We start from the raw sequence: 27,980 nt of genomic DNA, 5'->3' as shown, positions 1-27,980 counted from the left end.
CATCCTTAGATATCTAAATGTTTTTAGATACATACATTACAATATTTTCCAAATTTGAGGGAATCATGGAAGGTTAACTTGTTTCATCTTTACAGCTGAAATTTACTAATATCTCAATGCTCCAGACTTTTAACAGGTCCTCACTGTAACTGAGGCTTTCAGTGTTCACCTCCCTATGCGGATACTCACATACTTTCAGCTTTCCAATGTGCCCCGCAGCCCTTTGGTCCCCCCTCCCCATGGTTTTGCCTAAGCCGGGCACTGCACCATAGCACCCCAGCCACACGGCATCCCCCTTCCAAAGGCTTGGCGCCAGGGCTCCTCTGTCAGAGCAGCTCCGGGGACAAGAATCTGTTTAGGCAAGCCCAGCGCTGAAGCTGTAATATTGCAGAAGGAAGAAGCTCCTATGAAACACCTTCCCATGAGTGCGGGCAGGTATTTACAGTTATCCCAGCACAAAAAATGCAAAAAACTGTTTGTTCAGACATGTGGTCTGACTTGGATGCACCAGCAGGTTTATGGTGTGAATCTGGAAAAGTAGTTCAGGAAAGATGTTACTGTGCTGGTATCAGTATCCTGTTTTGTTGTTATTTTCAATACAATCTTCCTTTGCTGATCCTTAATTTTTAGTTAGGATGCTATTTAATCAGTAAGTGTATCTGGTAAATGGCTCAGGATCACAGGCAGTTCAGAATAAAGCATTTTAATCACACTCTTGTTCGTTTGAAAGTTACTGACTTGTTAGGGTTTTTATTTCATTTCCAAGCATGGTAAACTCACTTCATTAAACTCAATGAGGCTTCAACAGGTAGCTTTTGTATCAGCATCTATAAATTACCCTAGTAATAAAGAGAAGAAGGGAAGGAGACTGCCTATTTCCACCTTGCTCCAGTCCCAGGATCCCTTTATAAGCACACGTCTGGACCAGAACAGGAGCAGAAATAAGGTGGCTGCAGCAGCCTGGGCTGTCCCACCACCACTGCAGCCTGGCACTGCTACAGCTCTGCTGCTTTCCCCAGACCCCAGCCCATCTCTTGCATAAGCCACACTAAATCACAGAATCACAGAATGGTTTGGGCTGGAAGAGACCTTAAAGCTCATTCAGTTCCAACCCCCTGTCACAGGCAAGGGCACCTTCCACTAGACCAGGTTGCTCAAAGCCCTGTCCAGTCTGGCCCTGGACACTGGAAGGGATGGGGCAGCCACAGCTTCTCTGGGCAACCTGTGCCAGTGTCTCACCACCCTCACAGAGAAGAACTTCTTCCTAGTATCTAATCTCAGTATACCCTGTGTCATTTTAAAGCCGTTCCCCCTTATCTTATCCCTACAGGCCCTTGTAAAAAGCCCCTCTCCAGCTTTCTTGTCGGCCCCTTTAGGCACTGGAAGCTGCTCTAAGGTCTCCCTGGAGCCTTCTCCAGGCTGAACGAAGACCAGCTCTCTCAGCCTGTATCCATAGGAGAGGTACTCCAGCCCTTGGAGCATCTGCCTGGCCTCCCCTGGACTCATTCCAACAGGTCCACATCCTTACACTGGGAGCCCCAGAGCTGGGCACAGCACTGCAGGGGGGTTCTCACAAAAGTGGAGCAGAGAAGCAGAATCCCTTCCCTCAACCTGCTGGTGATGCAACCCAAGACACAGTTGAATCTTCCATGTTCATCACGCTAAAGGGATGCAAGACTGCCTGAAGTGGCTACACCCATCCCAACTCCTCATGGCTCCCAAGACCGAATAGCTCCCTTTGCCATTGAACATTTTACAGTGCTAGTGTTAATACATCTTAACATTTGTCACTAATGGCTCCCAAGATGAGATTGTTACTTTCCCCGAGACCTTCATTTTACTCATCTAAAGGCAAAAGCAGAGAGGTGCTTCAAGGGCACCAAGCAATGAAGAGCCCCATGCCACCAGTGACAACTGCCATGAGGGGGCATGCAGTCTGCTCCTGCACAGTAACCTGCAAGAATGCGTGTTGAAATCAGCACAACAGATGGCACTAGCACCATCTTTGCCAGCAGCTTCTGCAGGTGCCAAGAATCAAAGACCCACCAAGGGCGAGGGTCAACTCAGGTCAAAGCCCAAGAGGCTCAGGCAGCTTTTTGGTGATCAAACAGGAACAGGACCACAATTGCCGCAAATCCCCTCCTGCTCTTTCCCAGAGACTCAGATAAAAATAAATAAATAAATAATGCTCTGCAAGTAGTAAGAAAAGTCTTCTTTTGGGAGGGGAGACTGGGGGTGTGCCATGGAGAACTGATGCTTAGCCCAGCCCTACCTGGTTTGGAAGGTGTAACCCTCATGCCAACTAAAGAGCTATTCCTTTTGGGCTTCCTCTTCACAGTTCAGAGCACCCCACCAGAACCAATGCACCCACACCAGGCACCAGCAGGTTCAGAGACTGCACATCTGTAAGAGCAACTCAAGTATGAAGAGAAGGATCCCACAACTCCTGGCTCTGTGCAGTGCACATAAAATACCGACAGGGTACACAGGCAGTGCTCTCAGTTCACTCCGATGTGAACACTCAGAAATGAGGTGTCAAAGAAGCAGAACAGCATCCAAGCCAAAAGATGCAATTCCAGATTCATTTACATCTGTGCAATTCTGTACCTATCCAGAGAGCAGAATTCAGTCCATGTCTGTACAGCCACTTGATTTCAAAGCAACAAATGCGTACCCCAGCACCCAAAACCATGTCCCTAAATACAAACACATACAAATTCACAAACGGGAACCAAGTCTCTAGCTTTCACTCAAGCATAAGAACCCCAACTGAAGAATGTGGAAAAAGCAAAGTAAGAAACTGTTAATGAGATTGTAAAATTTAAACATATAGCACTGTTTGTACTCGATTCCTTGACCTCCCGCTTCAAATGCATCTGTGCTGCATATAACAATAACAGGGCAAGAACACTAACCAGATCTGTGTGGGATAGGAATAAATTTGGGTCTGAAATGAGGGGCATCTGTTCTTTGTAATGGCAGACACCAGAGATCTGTATCTGTGAGCCAAAACGAAAGCAATAGATGCATAAAATCATGGAGAGCCATATTGTTACTTGCATCCAGCTTCTCCTGACGTCAATGAAATTGTCTATAAGTTAACTAAAAACAGAATTTGACCATGAACATATACAGAACTGAACACAAATTAAATGTAAAATGAACTCTTCTAAAAAGACTGTATTCTGCTAAAAAAGAAAACACAGGAAATACGAAGGATGAAACTGATTACTCAAGAGAAACTACCACAGGGACAAAATTTCCACCCTTCCTGAAAATAAATCATAAATTGCATATACACAAATCTAACTGTTATGCAATGGCTAGAAAATAGAAACCTTTCATATGCATCCTTAAGCTTCTTCTTACATAGTTCTACAATTATGAGCTATACAGTGATATTATGAAAAAAGTATTAATGCTATACCATTTTCTATCATGTCCTAAAAAATGGGATAGCATGTTGCAACAGCCTGGGCAAAAAGAGAGAGGCAAACCTCAAACCAGTGCTGACAGCCCCATCCCTGCCCACCCCCCCACCCCCCCCACTGAAAAATAAAGTGTGCCAGGATCCCCTGGGCAGTGTTAATTTATGTCTTGATGGTCACAAACAAAAGTGGCAAAACTGACCAAGGCACAGCTCATCCCATTGTGAAACTATTCCCAGCTAAAGGATCTCTAAGCCCAGGCTCACGTTTGCTTAACAGAATGGGAAATGCCTTTCACTCTCTCTCTTGAGTGTTAGCAAAAAGAAAAATCCCCACTGCTACTCCTGAAAATTGGAAATGACTCACTCTCTTGCAGCTTGCATATGCTCCAAGCTTGCACCACCACTTTTGCTTCCAAGCCCCATTCCCTCACAGTGCTGACAGGACCCCAAGGCACCGACTGAGGACCCCCAGGAACGTGTCTGCATAGATGGCTGATGATCACAGAACTGGCTGCAAGGTAAGAGCAGGTGGCTGCTCCAGCTGGTGCCCACTACCAAGTCAGCGGGAAGACAGCTTGACCACTGACCCTGAGAGTTTTCCATAGAATCACAGAATCCTAGAACAGTTTGGGCTTGGAAGGGACCTTAAAGCTCATCCAGTTCCAACCCACTGCCACAGGCAGGGACACCTTCCACTACACCAGGTTGCTCCAAGTCCCGTCCAACCTGGCCTTGAACACTGCCAGCAATGGGGCAGCCACAGCTTCTCTGGGCAACCTGTGCCAGTACCTCACCACCCTCACAGGGAAGAACTTCTTTCTAACACCTAATCTGAATTTACCTTCCATCAGTTTAAAGTGATTTCCTCTTTCAGTGTGAGTTTTGAAAGTCACACAGCTGGCACAGCGACTTATCCAAGCCTCTCCCAAGAAAGAAGATGCAGAAGCTATATGGCTACAAGGGACTTTTGGCCCACAAGCCACATATTTCACCTATGGGTGCCATAAAAGAAAATTAAAAGATGAGACACATTCATGTGTAGAAGTAGACTAAAAGCACACAAAACATTCTGGTGCACATTTACATGAAAAAAAGAGCAGCTCCACATGGAAAGCTACCCAGCAGCATTGTACAGGGCATGGTGTGAGCCAGAGGAGAGAAGAAGGTGCTCTGTTCTGGACACAGGAACAGTGCTTCTCACTGTGCACTCCAGTTGTCTCAACTGAACAAGCATTATGCCAGATTAACATTACTAGATAGAAACGTGTCTTCTAATCCAATGTCAAAAAAGGTTTATTTAGGGTTTTGTTTCTTTGTCAGATCTCTATTTCCTCTCTGCTCTATTTTGAGAGAAGGTAACACCAGCTTTTAGTATCATGATGTCTAATGACCTGCAAACCTTTTGGTACTCAACTATTTTTTCTGGTCTTTCATTTTGTATCTGCAGCGATTATGGAAAAAAAAAAAAAAAAAGAGTTGGTAGAAAAAAGAAAAAAATTAACAAAACACAAAAACAAAACAAAACCACTACAAGTTTGTCACTGGCCTTCAAGTGAGAAGTCCCTTTAAGACAGGGGGAGTGCTCACAGCAAAATTCACCCCCAAAGCAGCAGAGCTGCACTCACAACTGACTGGGCTGCCTTTGAAGGAAGGATTCACACCTTAGGATGTATTAATGCTAGCACTGCAAAACCTGCAAAGGAAACTATACAGATTTAAAAAAAAAAAAAAAAAAACAAAACAGAATTATTATTAGATATATTTTGAACTCCAAGGCCAAAATGCAGACACATTCAGATCTAACAAGCTAGCTAAGCTGGAAGATTTCAGGTGAGAAACCTGGTGAGGCAGGGTAATTGTGGAAGGTATCCTGTACCTCTGTACATAACCACAGGCTATCCACCCAAATAGAGCACATCTTAGGGAGCTGTGACACAAAACACAGATTAGGAAGGTGAAACCTTCCCAGATTTCTCATTTCTCTTTGTTAAGCAATCAGAGCAAAGAGATTTCCCACCGCGCTTACAGAAAGCTGATCAGCTGGCCTAATCTCCAGTGCACATACCATCTGCAAAATATATTGCAGTAGATATCCCAAAAGCACTAGTCTTACGAGAATTAAAAGAAGGTTTTGGAGAGAAAAATGGAGTTTAAAAGGGGAGCAGAGGGAGAGAAAAGAACCCTGGCATTTCACAAAAAGAAAAGAGAGCCAGAGAGACATGCAGTCTGAGGCTGGGAAAAAGGCCATTGTCTTCAATAGCTGTTTGTTAACTTGCTGTCATGTGTGTCTTTTGGGGCTTTTCTTGTCCAGATAGACTTATTTATTAAGTCCACCCAAAAACACTTCTAAAGCACAAGCTACTCACAAGTTCCGGGTATGAAGACTCAACATCAACCTGTTTCAGCTCAGCCTGTTTCACTTTACAAAGCAGCTGAGAGACGGCCAGAATCTCAATGCAGCCAGAGAGAGTTTGCAGCAGAGGAAGATTTAGAGAGGGTTCAATGAACAGATGGCCAGTTGAGAAATAAGGCCTAATTAGGATGAATTTTTTGTCCCAAAATGTTAATGGCTGAAGCACAAGAAAATACACACCAGACTACTGAAAGTCTTTGAACTAGGGTGCTCTCACTGCCCACCAAAAAGAGACGTCTATCCCTGTTGTGCTCCAGTTGAGTGAAATTACTTTGATTACTCCCTCTTTACACAGAAATCCTGAACTGTAATTAAATTAATCTTCCTTAAAATAACGCCCCATTTTCCTGATTAACACCTTCCACATCCAACAATGAGCATCTTTCAGTAAAGTCTCTCTTGCAGTGCTCCACTGGGCCATTTCCACAGCCAGGGCAAACCAGATAAAAGTTTCACACTGGTGAATGGGTGGGTAGTATTTAAATTAATGTCTTCTCTTTTCACTGTATCTCACGCATCTTCAATCCTTAATTTTTTCCTAGGTTGCCTTTAACCACCTGTGTCCCATCTTCCCCAAGAACTGCTTTCAGAAACAAGGCTACAGCGCTAACTCCAGGCTGCACAGCTGAGTCTAGGCAATGATTGCCAAAAACTGTGAAGAAAGATTTGTTACAGTGCAGAGCCAATAAACAGCCCTCAGTAAGGTTCATTTTGCACCAATAAGCCTGGATTTGGGTTTGCTGTCAAGAAAGTTTAAGAAATTGAGAAGTTAAAATGACCTACATTAAAAACATTTGCTAGAATGATTTTCATAGGAACATCCCTTCAATTGTATTAACTATGCACCTCTACTAATTTTCTCAACTAATGCCATAATTAAAGTATTAGTCAATCAACTCTGAGTTATGTATGCTTATATTTATGCATGTATACCTACATCAGTCAAGGTCTATGAAGGCACTCTACCTTGAAGGCCAGGTGTTGCTTTGGTGACAGTCAAAAGCATCAGGCAAGCAGGAGGACTGACAGAGACTAGAAACATACCAGCTCTCAGGACTCTTAAGCTTTTCCAATGCATGCCCTAAATTAATGCCAGAAAGGTTATTATTGCTGCTTTGGAGTTATTATATAGTTACTATATAGTTATAAGCATTATGTCATTAATGCTACTGCCTTCAAAGAAATTTATGGAGATTTATCACAAGAACTCTAGCAGGGAGGATTACTGTTGTAAGTGTTGTGCCACTTAGCTAATGTATTATTGATTTCTGTAAGTTTTATCTTCTAGAAATCACAAAGAAGAGAAGCCCCTGTTCAGAAAATACACAGAGAAAACACAAACCTCTGTTGATCTATTTGCGATTCAATCACATCATCTCGCTGGACGGTAAACTGCATATTGCCTCACAATTGTATTGCTCTCTCAGTCAGCTGTTTGGTGCTACAGTATTTATCACCAAGCATCCATGGCATTAGCTCAACAATGCAGCCTCCGAAGCAATAAAAAGACCATTTTTATTTTCCATAGTCCAGGAGTTAACCCCAGCTGAGAAATAAAGACAAGCAGTGTGATTAATTTTAAACATCTGTGGGCCAGAGCCATGCTTCTTTACATTAGGCTGTGTTTAAGTTGGTTTCCAACCAGGTTTCTTGGCAAAAGGCAAATGACGGCCAGGCCCAGTGCTTCATCCAGTGGGAACGGCGCAGCTGAGAACAGTTTGCCCCACTGCACTGTTCCTTGCTAACACTGCCAGCCACGCTGCAGCCCACTAATGCCTCTGCATTGTGCTTCACTTTGAAGAGACAGGCTAAGGCGTTTCTATGAGCAGACAAAATATATTGCATTTTCTGCCCAGGCACACTTGCAGGAAGCCAAGCAAGTCACAACTGTCCCTTCATGGGCAGCACGCTCCTGCCAGGTACGTATGGTTGCTTCTTCCCCAACCAGGGTCTTACTCTTAGTGAGGTCAAGTACTCTGGGCTACAGTGAGACTCCACAACTGATTGTGCTATAAACAACCCTTGCACTGAACTACTGGAATAACTAAGTTTTAATTGGATAGTCCAAGAAATTACTAGAAAGTTATCCTTATTTTTATATGTAAGCTACTTAAGGGACATACATTAAGGTATTCCACAGGTTAAGTAAACCTGTGGAATACTGAATAGAGACAACCAGAGGATAGTATTACCTGTGAGGAAAAAAATTAAAAAAAGGATTGATTTAGACAGATGAGGATTAAGATATAGAAAAGTAGCTCTTCTAGCTCAGCCCAGACGAAAGGAATCAAATGCAACAGAAAAAGCTACATATGGAATAACAAGCTGTAAGCCTTGCAGCTAGCACAAAGGCAAAGCAAGTGCAGAACTGCCCTGGGGTAGACAGTACCACTGGAAAGCAGGCGGTTAGTCAGTCCCTCATGAATCTAAACATCTGGCTGCACCTTCAGTGGATTTCCAGCTCTAATATTCATTCACATGCTAAGATAAAAATAACTCTACGTGGAGAGCTGGAAGTCACTCTTTAAGTTATAGATTTTCAGAGACAAAATCTCATTTGATCTGGTGAGAAACATAACTGACTTAGGGCAGTATTACTTTCTGACCATCCCAGGTGGCTTTCAGGTTACTGCCCAATTACCAAAATCTACAAACTTCCTGCATTTTTAGCACTCTAAAAATGCTGTATTTGAATGGGAAAGTGCTTTGTTTCTCGCTGGATTTCCACTCCAAATGATTAAACTTCATCAAGCAGAATGTAAGACTGCCTACCCTTGATCTTTATTTAGAAAGTAGCTGATCCATTAGCTGTCAGTTAGCATAAATTCTCCTGTTCGACTCACTGTCTCCATCACACTCAACACTCCTAATTATTTTCAGGATACTAAGAAGAAATTGGAAAACATGGAACAAAGCTCTGCTTTTTGTTTTTCCCATCTTTCAATTAATCTTTTTTCTATTATTCAATTTTTTATAATTCATTCAGCATTCAATGCATAAGACCAGTATTTATGCATAAATACTGGTAATAGATTTTATTAAATCTCATTCAAGGTTTTCCCGGCTTCCTGGTAATTAACAGAAACTACTTGATATTTACAAGAGCAGCTTTTAAGGAGTCAACATACGAAATTTGATAAAAACACATCTTTGCCTGTAACAAAGTTCTAAGGAAAAGTGAAGTTCATGTGCAAAGTGATGAACTACTAATCTGCAACAAAAGTAATAAATCCATTGATAACCAAAATCAAGTTGCTGCCTGGATTACACTGAACTCAGGTATTATGTATAGGACAGCACATTATTTTTTTCTAACAATATGGCAAGAAAATATGGTTTTAAGTAATTTAAACTAAAATTCCTGTATGAGTAAATGGTTTCATCATTATTTAGAAAACTCTTCTACTGGTAACTGTTTCTGAGTAAACGCCCTTGGACCACACATCCAGATTAGTCTCGTGCAGAATTTTCTCTTGTATTTTTCAACCATAAAATTACACCAGGAGTGTGACTGCCATACACTTTGTCACTGCTTGCACAAGCAGGACACCCAGCCTGAAAAACTGCATTCTCAGTTACCAGACTGGTATTGAAACAGACCCTGAGGATCCCCTGGTACCAAGGTTGCTGCATCCTACAGCCCTTTAGCATCTTCTGTTCACACCATCCAGCTAACTCCCTGCCTGCCTTCCAGGACAGCAAAGGAAAAGCTGGGATGAGACTGTTATCCACGAGCATGGCAAGTTAGCGGCAGATGCAGAGCAGAATGCCAGGGAACAGGGCAGACTGAAACAGCGCCTCTGTATTCTTATGTAAAATTACTGTTCCTTGGCACATAAGCTTTATAATAAAAAGCTGGGAATTTTTAATTTTCAATCCCCTGAAATAACATCTGTTTCTACTTCTCAGCTGCAGTATCTGTTTAAAAGGAAAGATAAAACCTGTGCTGCATGCTTATTCTTGGGATTATTATAGTATTAGAGTCTTGAGAAAGGAAGCTTCGAGCAACTACACTCGGGGAGGGCAGTCTGCAAGCTTACTGGGTAAGGAGAATTTCTCATCATCTGGAATTTATGCACCAGATTTTAAAAACTATTAAGCTGTTTCTGACATATCCCATCTGATCACAGATGCTCTGCTGAGGTGGAACGCAATTCCTGGCTGCTCAGGGCTGCACGCTGAGGAAAACTTTTGTTGACTTTTAGATTGGTTTAACATAAAAAAAAAAGACAATGTAAAACTTAAGTATGTTTTCCAGATGATTTGACTATTAAAAGAACAGTAAAAACCTCTACAGATCCTAAATTGTGTATGACTAAGACTACAAGTGAAGTGGTTATTCATGTAATATAACCTCCACACATTACAGTGCTACCACAAGTCAGGGACTCCAGGAAATCTTTGTAAAAGATGTTGCGTATTAAAATGGAAGTTTTGTATTTTCATGTAATATGAGGGTTTGAGTACGTTATTGAAAGAAGTAAAGAATCCATTGTAAAACACTACCCAAAGAAGTCTACACATAGATGTTTATAAGTACGGTTATTGTTTTATCTGAAGTAAAATAAAACCTTGTCATTTTACAGGAGCTCATATATAAGATGTTATATTCAGAAATAAACATATGCTATTCCTATTAGGCAAGAAGATAATATTGTAAACAGCCAGGAGTTAGTTTCCCTCTTAAACTTTCAATTAAATTTGTACTTAGAGTTATATGAAACTCTAAGTACAAAAGTCCATCTTGCTAGGCTAACAACATGACTTATTACTTTGTCCTTCCTGACAGCTTATCTCCAGATGCTTTTAACTGTGACAAGCATTGACTATTTCATTGAAGTCTCTCTGTTGGGTCTGTCTCAGGCTGATTATTCAACCCAAGACTTTTCTGTTCCTTACAAGAGCCAGGCAAGATAAAATAAGCAGTTCCACCCATATTAGAAATGCTTTGGGGACAGCAAAAGGCACAGCCCTGACACAAACCCCTTGATATGAAACCCAGCCATCCCATGACTCCCCACTCTAAGCTCAGGGTATTTCAAAATACTTATGGTCTGTATTTCTAGTGCGAATCTTTTCCAATTTAGGAACGCAAAACACTGTAGATTAAAACTACAAAAATACAGGCCAAATTCAGCCCTCAACTGGATCAATAAAACTTTCAGAGAGACCTGTATTAATTTCATCCTGCACATCCAGACAAGAGAACAAAATCCATTTGTCCTATCTCGTAACGCAGAGAATTACCACACTTGCAAGAAGACTTATTCCTGACCAAGAAGGAGGAGTTCATGAACTCCTCCTAAATTTGTCAGATTAGGGCGAAGGATTTGCATCTACAGACACAACCAGCAACAGTCCATGCCAACCTTAGATACAAGGATTTCTTGCAAGTTAGTGGCTTTTGCTGCTGTTGCACCTCACCCCCAGCACGACCAGATGGTGTAATTTTAAATAAACCAAGGCCCTGATTTTTATCCGCCCAGCACACCCATGTATCACTTTAAAAGTGGAAGAGCCTCTAACACCAGCAAAATCAGGCCCCATGAATGCACTGAAAAGCATCTTTCAGAAACATCAGTGGCATTCGAATTAAAAGTGGCATCCACCAGATGTTACCAACAAGCCATACATTTCAGAGGGCAAAGACCATCAGACTGGGAAATGATACTTGCTTCAGCAGACCTTCTTGCTTGCACATGGAGTGCTCCAATACATACAGACTCCAAAGAATTAAAAAGCCAAACTCATTAGTGTACCGAGACACCTGCAAAAGGCTGATCTTTTGATTATCATTTCTGAGCAAGCTGACGCCATGCGCTGCCATACCAGCCCAGGAAGTAAAGGATGTCCTCACTGCTGGGGGGAAAGGCTGTCCCCTCTCCTTGCCACTATCTCCTGCTCCCTGGGCTGTGTCTGCTCACCATAGCCTGATAAACAGCCACCCAGCTCTGCCCACCACTGCTTAGACCTGGGTCCAGTGGGGTGCGAAGAAGCGTCCAAGAGACACAAATCCTGCTTCTAGGACAAACACACTCCAGCATTAGCCTGTGGCCACGCCTGGTCACTTGCAGGTGACCTGAGGGACTATTTTAGCACCTGGATAAGCCTATGAGATACAGGCTTGCACTGAGCAGAGCCCAAAGACATACAAATGCTTCTGCTTCCTGGGGAGGGAGCACCAATGGCAGGCAATTATCCTAGAAAGAAAGGATTTGTCTTTTAATTTCTTACTCAATTGAAAAACTTGGTGATATTTTCAAGATATCATAATGTGACAGAAGAGTAGAAAAAAATGGCTTCTCAGTTACATATTTATATAAATGTGTTCTGCACTAGTACACACTATGAAGATGATGTGCAGCTGCCACTGGGTTCTCATGACAAAAACCCCATGGACAGTGCTCAAAAAAAGCCTGGTCATTTTCTAAGCTACAGGCTGCTTCGATCAAAAATAAAGAGAATGAAGAGTGCAATGGTAATCCTAACGGGATAAAAACGTGGCATAACAATTCACATCACTTATCACAGGACACACGTCTCTCAGCTGACAGACAAGATAACTGCAGCAGTGAAGGCACAGATAAACCCAACTTCCTTGAACTGTAGCAATCCCTGAAGAGGAGCACTGCTTACCGCAGCCACAGCAGCCTCCTGTGCACCTCAGGGTGCCCAACAAGGGAAAGCTGTTCCAGCAAGACAGGGGCTGGTGTGGCAGCAAACCCAAGCCTTCTCCCCACTCCTCCCCCAGCTTTATCATTAATTTTTATTATATACTGTCAAATTGCTCCGGGCTGCTCCAATGCACAGCGTATAAGAACCCTCCCTCAATCCACCACCAAGTACACAAATAAGACAGAAGAAACACAGTTCAGCCTCCTACTAATGCAAAAAATTTTAAACAGTGCTCCCTAATGAAGTGCATTTGCTCATGGCATGTTGATATTTCTTCAGCTGCATTCCCTCCCACAAAGTTAGAAATGCCTTCAAGATAACTAAAGGGAGGCGAAGCAGGCTGCTCCTAACTCAGTTCCTCAGCCGTGCATGAAGTGTTCTGTTCATGTGAAGTCGATGACTGCAATGAAGCTAGGGTGCCCCTTGCTTTTCTAATAAACATACTGAATGCGTGAACTTACCACCCAGTTCCTCTTACTTTTTCCCATGCAAGACCACAACACTTACCCCATCATTGCATGGATCCACAGAAAAGCACAGCAACCCAAAGCAGAGACTGTGTCTAGGCCAGCACTCATGAAAGTGCTAAAATGCCTCCAAGGTTCCCACACAGGTAATAATGCTTGCAACCTTTCCAAAAGCCCTGTTGGGTCTCTGCTGCTCCACAAGCCTGGTGGTTCAACAGGAACAAAGCCAACCCCACCAGCAAGCACCGCTTGGTAGCTAGAAGATGCCACATGGTAAAATTGCCAGGGTGTGACATGTAAACACAAAGATATCCATCATTTTAAAGTCTGTCCTGCACTGGCAGTTAACATGGCAGAAACAGTGACACAAATACCACCTTTGCTGAGGACCAGACTCCACTCTCATCTGTGCACAACTTCGGAGAAGTACCTGCGGGAGGGGCCCACACAGACACCTCCACCAATGGAGTCTGGCCAAAAAAATTCCATTAATCTAATGATCCGCTCTCTTTTAAGCAGATGCTGCAATAGCTGCTGATTCCCACTCCTACGAGGAAAGGGAAAGTTTCAACCCAAAAACTGCTAATCAAGGGAATAAGCAGAAGACTAAATATCTCTACTAACTGAAAGAAGAGGAAGCAGCCGACAGCCAGGCCCCTGGCACCTTGAGTAAGTAGCAGTAACTGAGAAACCAAAATTAGGTCATTACTGAGCATTGGAGAGTCAATGTATGCAGCTTTCAGGGAGGTACAGCAGACATGTCCGTGGATGTGGTATCTATCCTACAGCACAAGGTCAGCCACGCTAAAAGCCCAGCAGGCTAGGAGCAGCCACATTCAAGGCCTTAATCGGTGTTTTGGCTATGCTGCTCCACTGTTCAGGGAAACACTCCTTGTTTTTCACTAGCATCTTTGTGAGAAAAGTTCTCGCTGCAGTAAACCACAGTGCTAATGGTTCACCGAAGCATTAACACATGGCTCCCCCATGAGCCACCAGCTTGGCTGGGAGGCAGCACTGGGGCAAATGCAGTGCATGCACCTCCGATGCAGAGCTATCACACAAGGAGCATTTTCTTAACAAGTGATTCCTAAACCTATCATTTCTGAAAACTGAATAAAACCAAACAGGACTTTTTTCAGTGTTAAAAAGGAGGTCGTTTCCTCCTTACACATCTTTCTGTGGAACGCATTTTGGCACAGCAGTACCAACTGAGTAAATACACCCAAATAAGCTTATACATTAACCTTAAAAATATTATAACAGCTACAGCTACTCTTTTTTTATTTTCTGTTTTAATGTATAAATTTATATGCTTATTTATGTATACAGCCTGGATTATTTTAACACAAGAACTGTGCTTTGCACTAGAAACACAAGTATTACCCTGGTCTACACAGGCTATCTCACCTCAAGGACCACCACTTCCTCAGAGCACCTAAAACAATTTTAACAATTTACTGAATGCCTTACAAGTGCATCTGGGTAGTTTTCACTTCACTTGCTAAACAGAAGGAATAATTCACCTTTAACAAAGATTTGACATCAGACATAAAATAAACATTAGCAAAACCAAACAAACAATAGCTTTGAGCTAAGTAGAAGTCCTTTTCAGTTGTGCAACCTTTTGTCTCTGAGCCAACCAAGAATTCACTGCCAGAAAAGAATTTCATGCTTAATCAATTTTTGCCTCACTCACATTTGTAGGTATCAGAGTTCCTCATCTTAACTGAAAATCCTGTGTGCTCATGATGCACAAACTGCCCTCTGCAATCACTGCAGTATCTGGGGATACAGCAGCAGTATCAGCATGCAAAAACTGTGAGGTGGTTTTCCTGCCCTGCCCGGTGAAACAACAAATTCATTTGCATCTCACTTGCTGATGAAGGATACTGCTGCTGCTGAACACAAGGACTCAGCTCATGTAAACTCTTGCACAATTTATTTTATATTCTAATTGAAGCACTTAATCTTCTGCCAAAATCTTTCTCTAGCACAGAGAAAGCCCACCTGCCTTCTACTCTGAACAAGAGTCTGAATTTACAGGCACAGCTTTATTTCTGGAAAACGTCTCTCTCTGTTGCTCACATACAAAGTGATGGCCCACAAACAGATAGCTGGACAACTGTGGTAAAGATAGCACAGCAACAATGTGCTGTACAAAGCTTTTGAAAACTCACCATGTGTGAAAGAGATACCTTGCTTAGGAGGAAAGGTCATCAGTCACATACCTGGACACATAAGCCTCCATGTGTGCCGATCTGAAAGGTCATTTAATTTTAATCCATACAGAAGATGACAGCTTCCTAAATTCCTCTTCTCCCATTCTTTTGCCATTTGATCCAAGACAGCTGAATCTCTTACTTTTCATGAATACATTCAGCACAGCAAACACATGCAAGTAAAACACTGGTGTCTATCCCAGGTACTACAGGTTCTCATATAAAAGGATTTTAAAAATAGTATTAAAAGCATTTCCCCCAAGTGTTTTGTGTACACCATCCATCTGCTCAGACATCTCTACATTAAAGAAGAAAATTGCCTTTTTTCCTACTGCTAGAAAACACAGAATTTCCAAGTCAAGACAATTCTTCAGAACCTCACAACCTCCTTTTATCTTCTCCCCCGAAACAAGCTCCACCACCGCTTTGATACTGCCATTACTTCTCCAAAAGAGGTCTTCTGCATGGCATCAGCGCCACAGCACTTAGCAGGGTGTGCTGGAGAGACTGCAGCACCAACCAGCTTTTTCAGACTGAAGCATCTGTGGATGAATATAATCTCTCTCACCTTCATCTGGACTCAAAGGCCAATTATCTTTGAAATAAGCCTTGTGGTCAAAAAGAAAAGTTTCAATTCATACATATGTGTGTATGCAAAGAAGGACAAAAACCTCATCTCACCTCCAGAATACATCAGAAAATTAAACACTGGAAGAAGAAGCAAACAAAGCCATTAACTCTGTCGCAGACAAAACCAGTACAAAATGAGATTATTTTTTTAAATACATCAAAGAGAAAAGATGCCCTGAAACACCATAAAATAAACTAAAATGCTGCTCTTCAGCTTCCGTTTAACTGTGCTAGACAAATGAAAGACTTTAAAGGAAATGGATCTGCAAAGGTGACTTCAAAGAGCCAAATGGCAGCTGCCACATCCCAGATCTCCCTTCTAGCTGGAGAGACACAGCACAGGCTTCCCAATGTGTCAAACACATGTTCACAGGGGGAGGCAGCCAACATTCCTATTTTCTTTTCCTAGGAGTTACAACAAGTGCTGGGAAGTGGGGAAACATTTTTTCTAACTTCTGTCCTGTTACTCAGATTTTGGGGGGCCTCATAGCAATTCAGGCTTCCTTTTTCCAAAGGTAACAAGTAGTATCTCTCTCTCCTTATCTCCCACTGCAGCACTGTGAAGCTTGTGAAAGATTCATGGATAAAAATTCTGTAAAGTTCTTGTTTTATTTACAAAAAAGAATTCTGTACATTTGTCACACTTAGATACTCATTTACACGATCAAGAGAACAGGTATTTGTACTGGAAGCCCTGCCACGGAGCAGAACTGTGATTTTGCAGACATGCTGCCACTTCCCTGTGTGGTGGGAAAGGATTGCTGAGAAGACAAGTCAACTTCAAGACAATTTTAAGAAGCTGCAGTTTTTAGAGAACAAGATTCACAATTCATGAGAGTTAGCTGTAAGCTAGATGCTATCACAGAAGTGTTATTACCAAAGGCTTCACAGCTCAACCCATGGTGCACTTTATTAATTATCATTAATTAAATTGACTTATTCAATTTACCTGAAGAGTGCTGTTGGCCACCAAGCAACATCTTATGCAAATGCAATGAAAAATAAACTTAGAGTCAATGCCCTTTATAGCACTGGCATGCCAACCAAGGCCATAGTCCTCAATGGTATCACTACACCAGTGATTTGCTTACCATTGGCTCCTCAGTAAAACTGTGAATGCTGCATTTCAGACTGATGGCAGGTAACATGCTTGCCTATGAAGGTGGAACACAATTATTTAGATTTGCAGTATCAGGCTTATTATGTCTGAGAGGAGACAAATACAACAATGACCTAACATATCTGGGAGAATGTACACATACACAGAGGCTCTCATACACACATGCAACATCAAAGTGCCTATCTGACAAAGCTTTAAGTTAAATATTTGTGATAGTTAATTTATTTGATCTTCTGTATTTGCAAGGCTCAGCGCTGGGCAGAAAGCCCTTTGAAGCACTCCCAAACACACTAAATTATTGGAAACGTTTGTCAGAAAACTGCTGTATAAACTCTGCAAAGCTATCGCCAATGCTTCACAGACCCTTTCAATAACGGTGCCACTCACCTCTGCTGAACAGCTGGCTTCAAACCATCAGAGGTAGGCATGCGTTGTTTGTTTGCCTCTCTTGTGGGACGGAAAGCAGGACAAGAGAAGTCAGTAAAGGGACATGCTAGAGCATCAGATGGATGTACAACCAGAATTTCTGGATTTAACAATTTGCTTTTTCATTTTAATTGCTGGCTTCTGAAAGACTTCAGAAACTTTGCCAATTTGTGCAACCCTCTATTCTTCACTTTTGGCCTCAACTATACAGTCATTTTGCAGACAAACAAGTAACAGATGTACAATCTATATTCACCCCAAATCCTTTTATAGTAAAATGATTTCTGGCCAAATAATACATGTTAAACAAACAAACAAAAAAAAGACACACCACTAATTCTTGTATTTTAATATATCTGCTACAACACCCACATACACACTAAAGAAAAAAAAAACAAACAAGAAACAACCCAAGTGTTTTTCATATACTCCTCAAGAATCCAGGAGCAATTTTTGCCCTCAGCCAATACCCCACAGGGCAGAGTGGCCAGAACAGACCCCCGATACCGCAGAAGGCAAGGACAGCTTTCTGGGCTCCTGCTGCCATCACCAACCACTTCAGCCCGCTGGATCAAGATATGATTTCTGAAAGGGCAGGAGGACACCATTAACATTCTGTGCTGTTCAGGCAACATGAAAGAAGTTTCTACAGGTTTTTCCCAAGGATCTTTCCAACAGAGTTTTCTCTGGGGCACAGACCAGGCTGCACTGGCTGCCATCACCCCAGCAGTCCTAGCACATTACAGGTCAGTCACCAGGGCCAAGGGCCACAGGGTCCCCGTGCAGAGGCATCCCTGCTCGCCTCTCCAGCGCTTGAGCTGGGAAGCCGCTGGGCAAGTTTCCAGCTTATGATCAAGTACACACAGTTGGTCTCAAGAGTTGCAATGTAGAGTCCTGGAGGTCCACGCATTGCACAGCGCGCATCTGAGGACCATTCATGTCCAGCACAATGCAACTATTATGTTGCTTTATGAATATCCTCCCCAAATATATGCTTAACGCTGCACAGTTACAGAAGACAAGCACTTGTTTTGTTATAGATCCCATGGTAAACTGAAAACCAACATATGTCAAATTTCTATGGTATATTAGTTATAACAGAGTGTGGGCAAGTTAAACATCATCCAAGCATTCACGCAATGAAACACTTGTAAAAAACAGTAAGACACTATTTTAGGAAGAGACAAAGCCTAGGAAAAAATTATGGCTATGTTTTTCAGTATATCTATATATATAATGCTGTGCATCTTGAGTTATTAAAACTACAAAACAGAGGATTAATGCCAAAACAATCAGCCCAAGTGAAAAGATATTCATTTAAAGCAGGGGTGCATGTCATGTACCTTCTGCCACCTACAGACCTGGAAGTCCTTTGCAGAAGTAACTGGCAACACAGCCTTTCTCAGTGGCAATGTTATGACGGTAAAAGCACAGCCCTCGAGGGTTGACTGGAGGAATCGTATAGTCCAAGCACTAAAAACCTGCTCATTTTACTATACTGACCCTTCAGAACTGAAATTAGCAGGATGTGATAAATGGGAAATTACTGCTTTTTTAAGCAGCTGAATGTGCTTTTACCTGACACACAGGCTGAGTGAGGCCTCCAGTTCCAGTGATGCTGCAGCTCCTAACTGCTGGAGGCTTGGGCTAGATTTTTTTTTTAACTCAAATATAAATCACATTGAGTAAGTTGGTGTCACTTATTTCCTATACCAAAATCCCCAATGGACTCTTCCAAACAAACAAAGAAGAAAACAAACAATAATTCAGCTCAGTTTGTGTAAAATGTGGCTGCACACTGCTCGCTGCAGAAGTCTTCCAGGGGCTGGAATGGCTGCTTCACTGCCTGCACATGCAATTTAAACTATTCCTTCTGGAACTAGCTTTTCCACAGCTAGTTTTCAGGTCTAATCTTTTGGGTACCAAAGGAAACCATGCTTACATCTCCCAGCAGTGAGAGAAAAACTTCCAGACTGGAGTATGTTGCACCCACAAGCACTCCAGGGGAACAACCACCACCCTGGAAACCCTGTCTGAAACAGCCATGCTTTCTGCTGTCACGCACACCTCCGAAAGACACGGCACCCAAAAGGAACAAGGAAAAACAACTACTTCCCTTGCAGTTTTCTTTATGGCTTCCTGAACTGGAAAATATTTTGATCCTGATCATGATGTGATTAATTCAAACTCAAGAGGCAGCCCAGATGCTTAAAAATAAACTGGTACCGTAGAGCACTGCTGCATTAGCATGTTTTGCATAATTCATTTCATCGTGCTGTGGAGAGCTCTTCAGTTCCTGCTCCGTGCAAGGTCACAATGGCAGCACACGCACGTGCTCCTCCTTGGCTTCCTCCAGGAGAGCCAGGCATCAGCATTCCCTGCCCAACCAAATCAAGCCGAGAAGGTCTGCAAGCGATGCAGGGGGTGGCTGCAGTGATGATGGTATTACCTCCAGACCTATTTCACTGCTTCCCCTGGAGGATCACCCTTGAAAAACTGTGAGCAGGGTAAAAACCTGATCATTTTTTAAACAACTTTCAATTCCTGCTATAGAAGAACACTCTATTTAGGAGTACCCTATTAGCACCTTGATTTAAAAGGAGCTCAAGAAGAGTCAGGTTGATGACACCTTTTCACACGAAGCTTCACATCTGGTTAGGCACAAGCCAGCTCACCAACATCTGCCAGACACGTCCCCTCACACACAGGAGCACATCAGTGAGCTATGGTGTGAACAGCACTAAACTCCACTGAGGGACATCACTGACTCCTGACAACAGCTTATGCAGCAGAACCTGCAGCAGAACCAAAGAGGTTGATTTAACTTCCCCATGCTGCAAGTCAGCACTGGGCATCAGTGCTGACGTGGGACCATTTCATCTGGACATAAGTAGTGATGGTGCCCACTGGAGCAGAAACCCGCACCATGACACCCTTCCCCAGCCCCCTCCTGCTCACACCCCCTCAAGAAGCTGCAGCTCCGAAGCAAGTGTCACAGAAAGAACAGTAGTTGGGTCAGCACAGAAAAGCAAAAGCAAAACTGAAATCAGTCACAGGGATTTTCCACTTCTAAAAATTAACAGTAGGCTGTTTTCATGCTTGCTTCTCTGCCATCGAGTTGGAAGAACAACACCACTGAAAAACAGCATAAACGCTGAAAGCTCAAGTCTAAAAAAATGTATTTGGGGGGAGCAGGCAGGAACTGGCACTAAGTCTGCCTTTAGTAACACCCCAATGACTACACAAAAGATCAGAAGGAGAATGTCAAAGCTTGGTTTCACTTTAGGATGCATTCCAAGCTACAAATAATGAGGAAAAATTCCTGTAGGGCATCTTACTCCCTTAGCTAAGAACTGACAGACCCAGATGACAGATTTAAACCACCTTTTTGAACAGACTTGGGGGAAAAAAAAAAACCAACATTTTATTCAGCAGGTGCCAGCCTCAATGCAAGAGCAAAAGACTGCCTGGACCCTGTTAAGTACAGATACGGCGTTGATCCAACACAAATCACCAGACCAGTCCCTTTTGCAACTGCAAGGAGCACCCAGCACCTAAAACCCCAGCAGGGGAAAACACCTCCTTCTTCTCTTAAGTAGCCATACAAGCATCAGAAATGGGTTGATAATTAGGACGTGCAGCTTCACACAGCTGGTTTGTTTTAAAAAGGATTTATTTTAAAAGTTGCCGGAACAATTTACAATCTTTGTCAAATGATGCAAAAACATAATAAAAATAATAAGTACCACCATGAACTTTTGAACAAACACATGAGGGAAATCAAACATTTGTGTTTGGGTTTGTGTTTGTGCTGGGGTTTGCTATTTGGGGAGGGGGAGAGGGAGTTCCTGTAGACTTTAATACCTTTTCACACAGCATGGAAAGCTAGTGATTTGGGTTTTTTTAATGAAGGTCTAAAAACAGACTCCAGTGGCTCCAAGTCATTCACTTGTCAATCAAAAACAATTCAACAGCTACCGTTTCATTTAAGATCGTCTTGTAAATTCTGAATTTCACTTTGCACCTCTCTCAAGTTCTTTCTTCAGCAGCACCCATTACATCCCCATTACACACCATGGCAGAAGAGACCATTTAACACTTCAGGGCCAAGTTTTGCATGACCTTGCTTGTGAAGACAAAATAAAACAAATTAAAAACACACAAAACTTTACCTTGAACACAAGGTTAAGGAAGCTGACAGAAATGCCTGACAAAGCTTTAATGCACTGGAGGAAAGATGATGTTGCAGCCTAGGGAAAAAGACAGGGGAGCCTGCTAGCTCACGCTCAGCAGGAGGAATTCAACACCTGCAGAAGTGATCACTCCATGAGCCCAAGGGGCACTGAAAACAGCCATCCCAGAGGTGGTGAGCAACCAGGAACCACGCCATAAGCTAACTCCACCAACAGTGCACAGAGGCCTGTCCACTTCCCAGAAGAAACACGGGACTTCAGCCACCAAGCGCAGCATCTATGGGGTCCTCCCCGGATTCCTGCACAGCAAAGGAGCTGCAGGTGGGAAGCAGGGTCTGTACTGCAAACAAACCCTGTGTACACTTAAAGGGAGAAGAAAAAAAGAAAGCACCCTGCCGAGTTCATAGAAGCACAAGTTTCTCACCCCATTTGGTTTTCCACCTTAAGCAGTTGATTGACCCATTGTTATTCACCTTAGACAAAAGCACAGAATAATTTGGAATAAAATACAACATTATGATGATAGGCTTATAAAGCACACAGCACAAAAACACTTAGGAAACCTCTATGCCATCATTACCATAACTGGGTTTGCAGACTGAGGCTTTGACACCCACCCGAAGCCCCCCAGAACAGCCCAGGCCCTTTGGGGAGAGGGATCCAGCCCCACTGCTTGGGCATAAAATGGCTATCCCTTTCACCTGGGTCTTTTGATAAAAAGCTGACTACTTTCTCTCAGGCTATTCAGAGCTTAAGACCAAGTGACACACGCAGTTTGACAGAATGGGTTCATACCTCCATCACTGGAGCCCAATATATAAAGATTATTTTGTATGGAAAAACGGTACACAGAAAAATACATGCATCTACATCATCTTAGCTATTTTTTTAAGTCTTCCAGGTTTCCAGGATCTGAAATTAATTTTAGGAATGTGACTAACTTGCTAGTAGCTAAATACCCACTACAGTACCCTCATATTCCACTCAGAAAAAAAAACCGTTTGACAAAAATATTCTCCTGTGATGGTAGGTGGAAAAACTTAAAAGTGCCATCTACTGATTTACAAAGCAGCTTGACAGATAGGTCACCACCAAGTAATACTTCTCTAAGTTTAACTCTTTAGAAATATATATACACAAAACAATGTGCTTTATTAGATTGTTTCTCAAGCAAAGGGTGTCACTGATTGAATCATTTAAATAATACCTTGAGGAAAGAGCCCAGTGGTAGAGTCTGTCAGAGATGAAGCCTGAACAAGAAAACACAACAGGTCTTTTCAATATCTGAATTTTAGAAACCCCCTTCTCCTGAAGATTGCTCCTAAATCTAATTTTAGCGTCTCCCAACTTCCATAGCATTGCTTTAAAATTCCACAAAACTAATTCAAGTTACCCTGACAGAAGAGTGAAGGATCTCAACTGAAATTCATTCCAGGAGAGCTCTGTTAAATTTAGGAATTACAATAAGGAATCCAGTGCTCCAGCATCCCCACTGAAGCAAGGGAACCAATACTACCTCACAGATATCTCCTGCGGCCATGTCATGCTCTTTAATGATTTGCAGACTCTAAACCATACATATTATAAAACAATGCATAATGTATTTGATAGACGATTAGGAAGACGAATGGAAAACAGCTGGAAAATGTTACAGAGTTTTCACAGTGAGCTTTCAAATTCTTCAGCAATAGACACTAAAACTTCCTTGACTGGTATGGAAAATGATGCTCAGACAAAATCTACAACGAAGAAGGAAATTCTAGTGAAACAAAGAAGCTCCTCTGAGCAAAGCCTTATGTGAATGCAACAGAAGCAGAGATGATGTCCTGCCTCTAAGTAGGTACCATTATGTCAAACTGAGGACAGAGCACAGCAGAGCTGGGAGCAGGGCAACAGAAACACCTCTTTCCTCCACATTCTCCTCACACTTCAGATGCCTCTCTCCATCCTCCAGGACCGGGCACAGAAGACTCCTTTGTAAAATAAAACAGCACTTGGTGGGGGTAGGAGGATATTTCCTGTTAACTTCACTGCAGATTTGTAATCCGGCAGTCAAATTATGTCAATCACAGCTCATTAGGCAACAGTTTACCCTGCCAACTCTTTCCTGGCTGCTTCCTCCAAACCACGTGTCATTTGCAAACGTGCAACCCTGTTACCAGTTCAGAGAAAGACCACCCTGCTGCAGGAGCTGGAAGCCTGCGCTTTACCCCCGCATCTCCAAACACATGACTCCCTGCATGGGTGCCATAATGTCTACAGACACATTTGGCACACTTGGTTTGCAATGGCGCTCATGCATGCTGAGCAATGGTTCCCTATGTAATAAACCAGGGTTGGTTACCAGAATTCATGATTTACGCATTGTTCCCCCATGTGCCCCTACGTAAAGCCTGGAAAAGAATCCAACACAGCTGAGAAGGAAAAGCAAGCATGCTGGGGAAGGGGCAATGGTGGGAGGTTCCTGCAGGCTCGAACCCGAGTGCTGGCAAGCTCAAAGTCAGTGCTACAGCTGGGATTCTACTCTCAGCTTATCCAGCACCCCTCCTGGGCAAATTGGGAACTTGGTGGCAATAACAAGCCGTCTCTTTCCTGAACTTCACACTCTCACATAGACTTTAAGGGAGTTGTTTCACACGTTCTACCAAAAGAGGAGACTTTTCATCAGTTTGAGAGGATGGAAGAAACACTTGGCTTACAGGCAGAAACCTGGATCTCTCTTGGGTTATCCCCAAAAATTTTCACCTTGAAGTACATCCCATCAAATACAATGTCTTCCTGAAACACACAGACAGACCCTGCTCCTCACTAGCAGAGACAAGCACAAATCTCAACACAACAAACAAGCCAGGGCAGCACATTCACTGCACCAGTCCCAAAACTAGTACCAGGAGACACAAATCCACAGGGAAAATCCTCTTATGTCATCTGTCCAGAAGGCCAAGAGGTGTGACACAGCCAGACCTGGCACTGCTGCCCTTAAAGCCCGGTTGGGCACTGCCATACACAAGTTCAGTGCATCCTCAGTAATGCCAATAGCACCACTACAGACTGGAGGAGTGTATTAGCACAGTCAGATTTGAGAGCTTCACCAAAAAAGTGTGACCTGGAGCACTTCCCATCATCTCCTGCAATTTATGCACCTCAAACCTCAAAGAGCGAGGCTAACCAAGGAGGCAGTAAGGTGACTATGTATGTTTGAAGCGGACAAGCTACTTCACCAGAGACCTTCCTCAAGACTAAGTCTGCTAACATCCCAGCAAATGCAAGCTAGCACACAAATGCAGCACCTCCTGCTGCTCATCCACCCCTTCGCTGAAGGGACCACAGAGATCCTGCAGATCAGGAGAGTATGTTCAAAGTGAAAAAAAGAAAAGTCAATTGTCATGGCATCTGCTGTAAAAACATGGCCAACCTGTGCTCCCCTCACAGACATGGATGTGTTTAAGAGGGCTATGGCTCACTGTGCTGGTTCTACACAAGGAGAAAAGAGTAAAACCTGAAAACAGTTTTGTGATGCTGCACAAGAGGAACCTTTCCCGCATAGCCCCACTCTTTACACATAGAAACAAACCGTTCTACATGATGACTGTACCTGCATGCAGCTGCACCTCAACGAAGCTGCATGTTCATCAATGTCAAGAACAGTCTTGAAAACTTCATTAGTGGTACAAAAATTGCTACTGTCAGCAAAGCCTTTCAGGACCTCAACAGGGCTCTCCAAGCACATAAGCAATGCCTGTGCCAGGCTAATTTCTTAAGGCAGCATGCAAAGAAGGTAAGATTTAGTCCTACAACCTTCAACATCTTCTTCATACTCTCATTTCCTGACTAATTGTTTCTCCCTGCAGAAAATATTCCTCATCTTTTTCCCCAACCATCATTCCTTTCTCATTAATCCCTACTCTTCCACTGCCTACCCCATTTTGGGGTTTGACCAGTGGCACAGTCATGCTCCCCTCAGAGCCACAGAGAAAACAAAGTAATAACAGCCTAGGAGTTCATTCTTTCATAAACTGGTCAGATATTTCCTGGAAGCTGCAACAAACCCCAGCCATCCTCAGCTGGCTTCAAGAACAGGCTGAAGGCAATTCTGGGCTGTTCCAGCAGTAGTGTTTCGGCCCCATCTCACAGCTCCTCCGGATGGGAGTACAGCATCCAACACCCCATTGGTACAGGCATGCATCTGCCTGGCCTGCCTCCCCCTCCAGCAAAGCTACAGCATTCATCCTCTGACCCTTCATTTAAATCCATCTTCTAAAAACAGATGCCATCCACTCAAGTACCTCAAGAAATTACAGACATGATCCTGTTATCTCCCATATTTACGTTATACATATCTAATGCACTGTGCTTTCCCAAATGATGTCTCTTCCTTGTACTGATCTCATCAATCGGTCCTAACTCAAAACCACTAATTTTCTCCCACAGACCATGCACACAGATTAAGCCAGCACCCTTTTGGTAGGCTTAGATGAATCAAAACTTGATTCTGAGCCATGGCACTGCTTGTATGGGCATCTTCCACCTGCAAGACTATCACAGGTTTCCCCCACGAGAGCAAGGCAGGATCAGGCTTTTTCCACTGCGCCTAATAATCGTAACATCTCACTCACCATTTGGCTCATCAGTGGGGGTTCCTGACTGAATAGGCTTATTCTTTTCTTAGACATGATAATCTAATTGGGTCTAACCAGAAATAATCCCCAACACACACCAGTTTGTGAATCCTCACTCAGCACCAGGAGTATTTAAAATACCAGGGGGGGTTGCTCCAGTATCTGATACGGGAATTACTCTTGCAACAGCTCGCCTTGCTGGGTTTCACATGGCATTAGAGGCAACGCAGGGCACGGCATGCACATGGGTTTTATTTGCTCTCCTGACCTAGCTTCTGTTTTTCATATAAACGTTGGTCAGAAGTAAGAAACACATAGAAAAACAGATGGGTCGCGATAATCTACTCACAACACTTAGATACCTAGAAAACAGGACGTTTGCCCAAAACACTCCCATGCAACACCAATGGAACCACTGTCTTTGCCTGGTAACGTCTCCTGTGGCTGTGATCTTAAACACCGAGTCCGTCGAGCTGCTCAGGAGAAGGGAAAGGAATGGAATGAAGACCAGAGCACGACAGGACCGTCTGCATCCCAGCCCCAGCGCCGGTGAACCTCACACACGTGCTGGGGACTTGGGGGCAGCAGGACCAGTGTGTCCACGGGACCCATCGCCCCACAGCCGGCCGGGGGGCGCGGGCTCCTCACAGCCCGGGCTCCTGGAAAAGGCCATGCCGAGGCGAGGCCGCACCACGGGCTCCGCATCTGTCCGCCCGCTGCTCTCCGCCGACGGTCCGGGCCGACACCGCCACAACTTGCCGCGGGCTTTGCTCTCTCGCCGGTTCCTCACAGGTTCGCCGCCCGCGAGGAGGGGCAGACCCGGGCGTGCGGGAACCGCCTCGGCTCGGGGGAAGGCGGCTCTTCGGGGGCTCCAGAGACAAAGAGCCGTAGCCGGCACACACGCCTGGCCCCGCTCCGCTGCCCTCCCGCCCCCCTCCGCCGCGGCCCCGGCCCCGTCCCGCCGCCTCCGGCTGGGCCGCGGGATGCGGGAGACACCGTCCCGCAGAGCCCACCTGTGCCACCGGCCCCGGCGGAGATTGGGCGGCCGCGCCGCCGAGGGGAGAGCGCGGCGGGGCAGTTCCCGTCTCAGGCTCCAACTTTTCCCCGGCTCCCAACCACGCAGCAGCCGCACCCCGCTCACGGACCCGGGCCAGGCGCGGGGCCCCCTACTCTTCATCAGCCCCTCCGTGGAGGCCCACGGGCGGGCGGCAGAATGCGGCGCCCTCTCCCAGGCGGCGCGACCCGCTCCCCACAGACAATGGGACCGGCACTCACCAGGACCACTGCGAAGCGCTCCTCCAGCTCACCGGGCTCGGGCATGGGCAGCTTGAGAGGTACGCTGTGCGCCCTGAACTCCGTCTGCTGAGAGTCCACGCTCCCCGCGTTGCCCATGGCGGCGGCGGCAGCGGCGGCGGCCCCTCCGCGCTACCTCCGCGCTCCGCGCCGCCGAGCCAGGCGGGCTCCGCGCCCCGCGGTCGCCCTCTAGCACCGACGGCGAAACGCCGCGCTGCCGCCCGTCATGGCTCGCCGCCCTCGCCCTCCCCCCGGGGCGGGTTCGCTACGGCTGCGGCTGCGGCTCGGCGACGGCACCCCCTCATGCCGCCCCACGGCCGGCACGGCCCGCACAAAGCCCCGCTCCGCCCCCGGCCCGGGGCGCGCTGGGACTCGTAGTCCCACCGCCGTCCGGGGGAGGGCCGGCAGGGAAAGGGCTGGCTGCGGGGTTGGCGGGGGCCTTGAGGTTGGGTGGGGGCTGGGGCGACCCCTCGGCGTCCATTTTCCCTCGGCGGG

The 27,980-nt window shown here is 44.5% G+C and overlaps 1 protein-coding gene across 10 annotated transcripts in view; it reads right to left on the bottom strand.

Moving 5' to 3' along the window:
- FMNL2 (formin like 2) overlaps nt 1-27,741 on the bottom strand; it is a 145,348-nt gene extending 117,607 nt beyond the window's left edge. For 5 of the 10 annotated variants that reach the window (XM_057415693.1, XM_057415692.1, XM_057415695.1 and 2 more), the window contains exon 1: nt 27,468-27,741. In XM_057415693.1, coding sequence (XP_057271676.1) covers nt 27,468-27,584 — 117 coding nt within the window. In that variant the 5' untranslated portion in view covers nt 27,585-27,741. Of the gene's footprint in view, nt 1-27,205; nt 27,329-27,467 lie in introns of those variants that run through there. The other 5 variants (XM_057415691.1, XM_057415697.1, XM_057415698.1 and 2 more) reach the window with 2 other exon arrangements.
- Between the last annotated feature and the right edge of the window lie 239 nt (nt 27,742-27,980).

Source organism: Pezoporus wallicus, unplaced genomic scaffold (genome assembly GCF_028554395.1).
Source record: "Pezoporus wallicus isolate ANWC-B61680 ecotype Strahan unplaced genomic scaffold, APGP_CSIRO_Pwel_v1 contig_736, whole genome shotgun sequence".
Classification (NCBI taxonomy): Eukaryota; Metazoa; Chordata; class Aves; order Psittaciformes; family Psittacidae; genus Pezoporus; species Pezoporus wallicus.
Note: the sequence above shows the minus strand (reverse complement) of the source record. Positions and strands in the feature narration are given on the sequence as shown.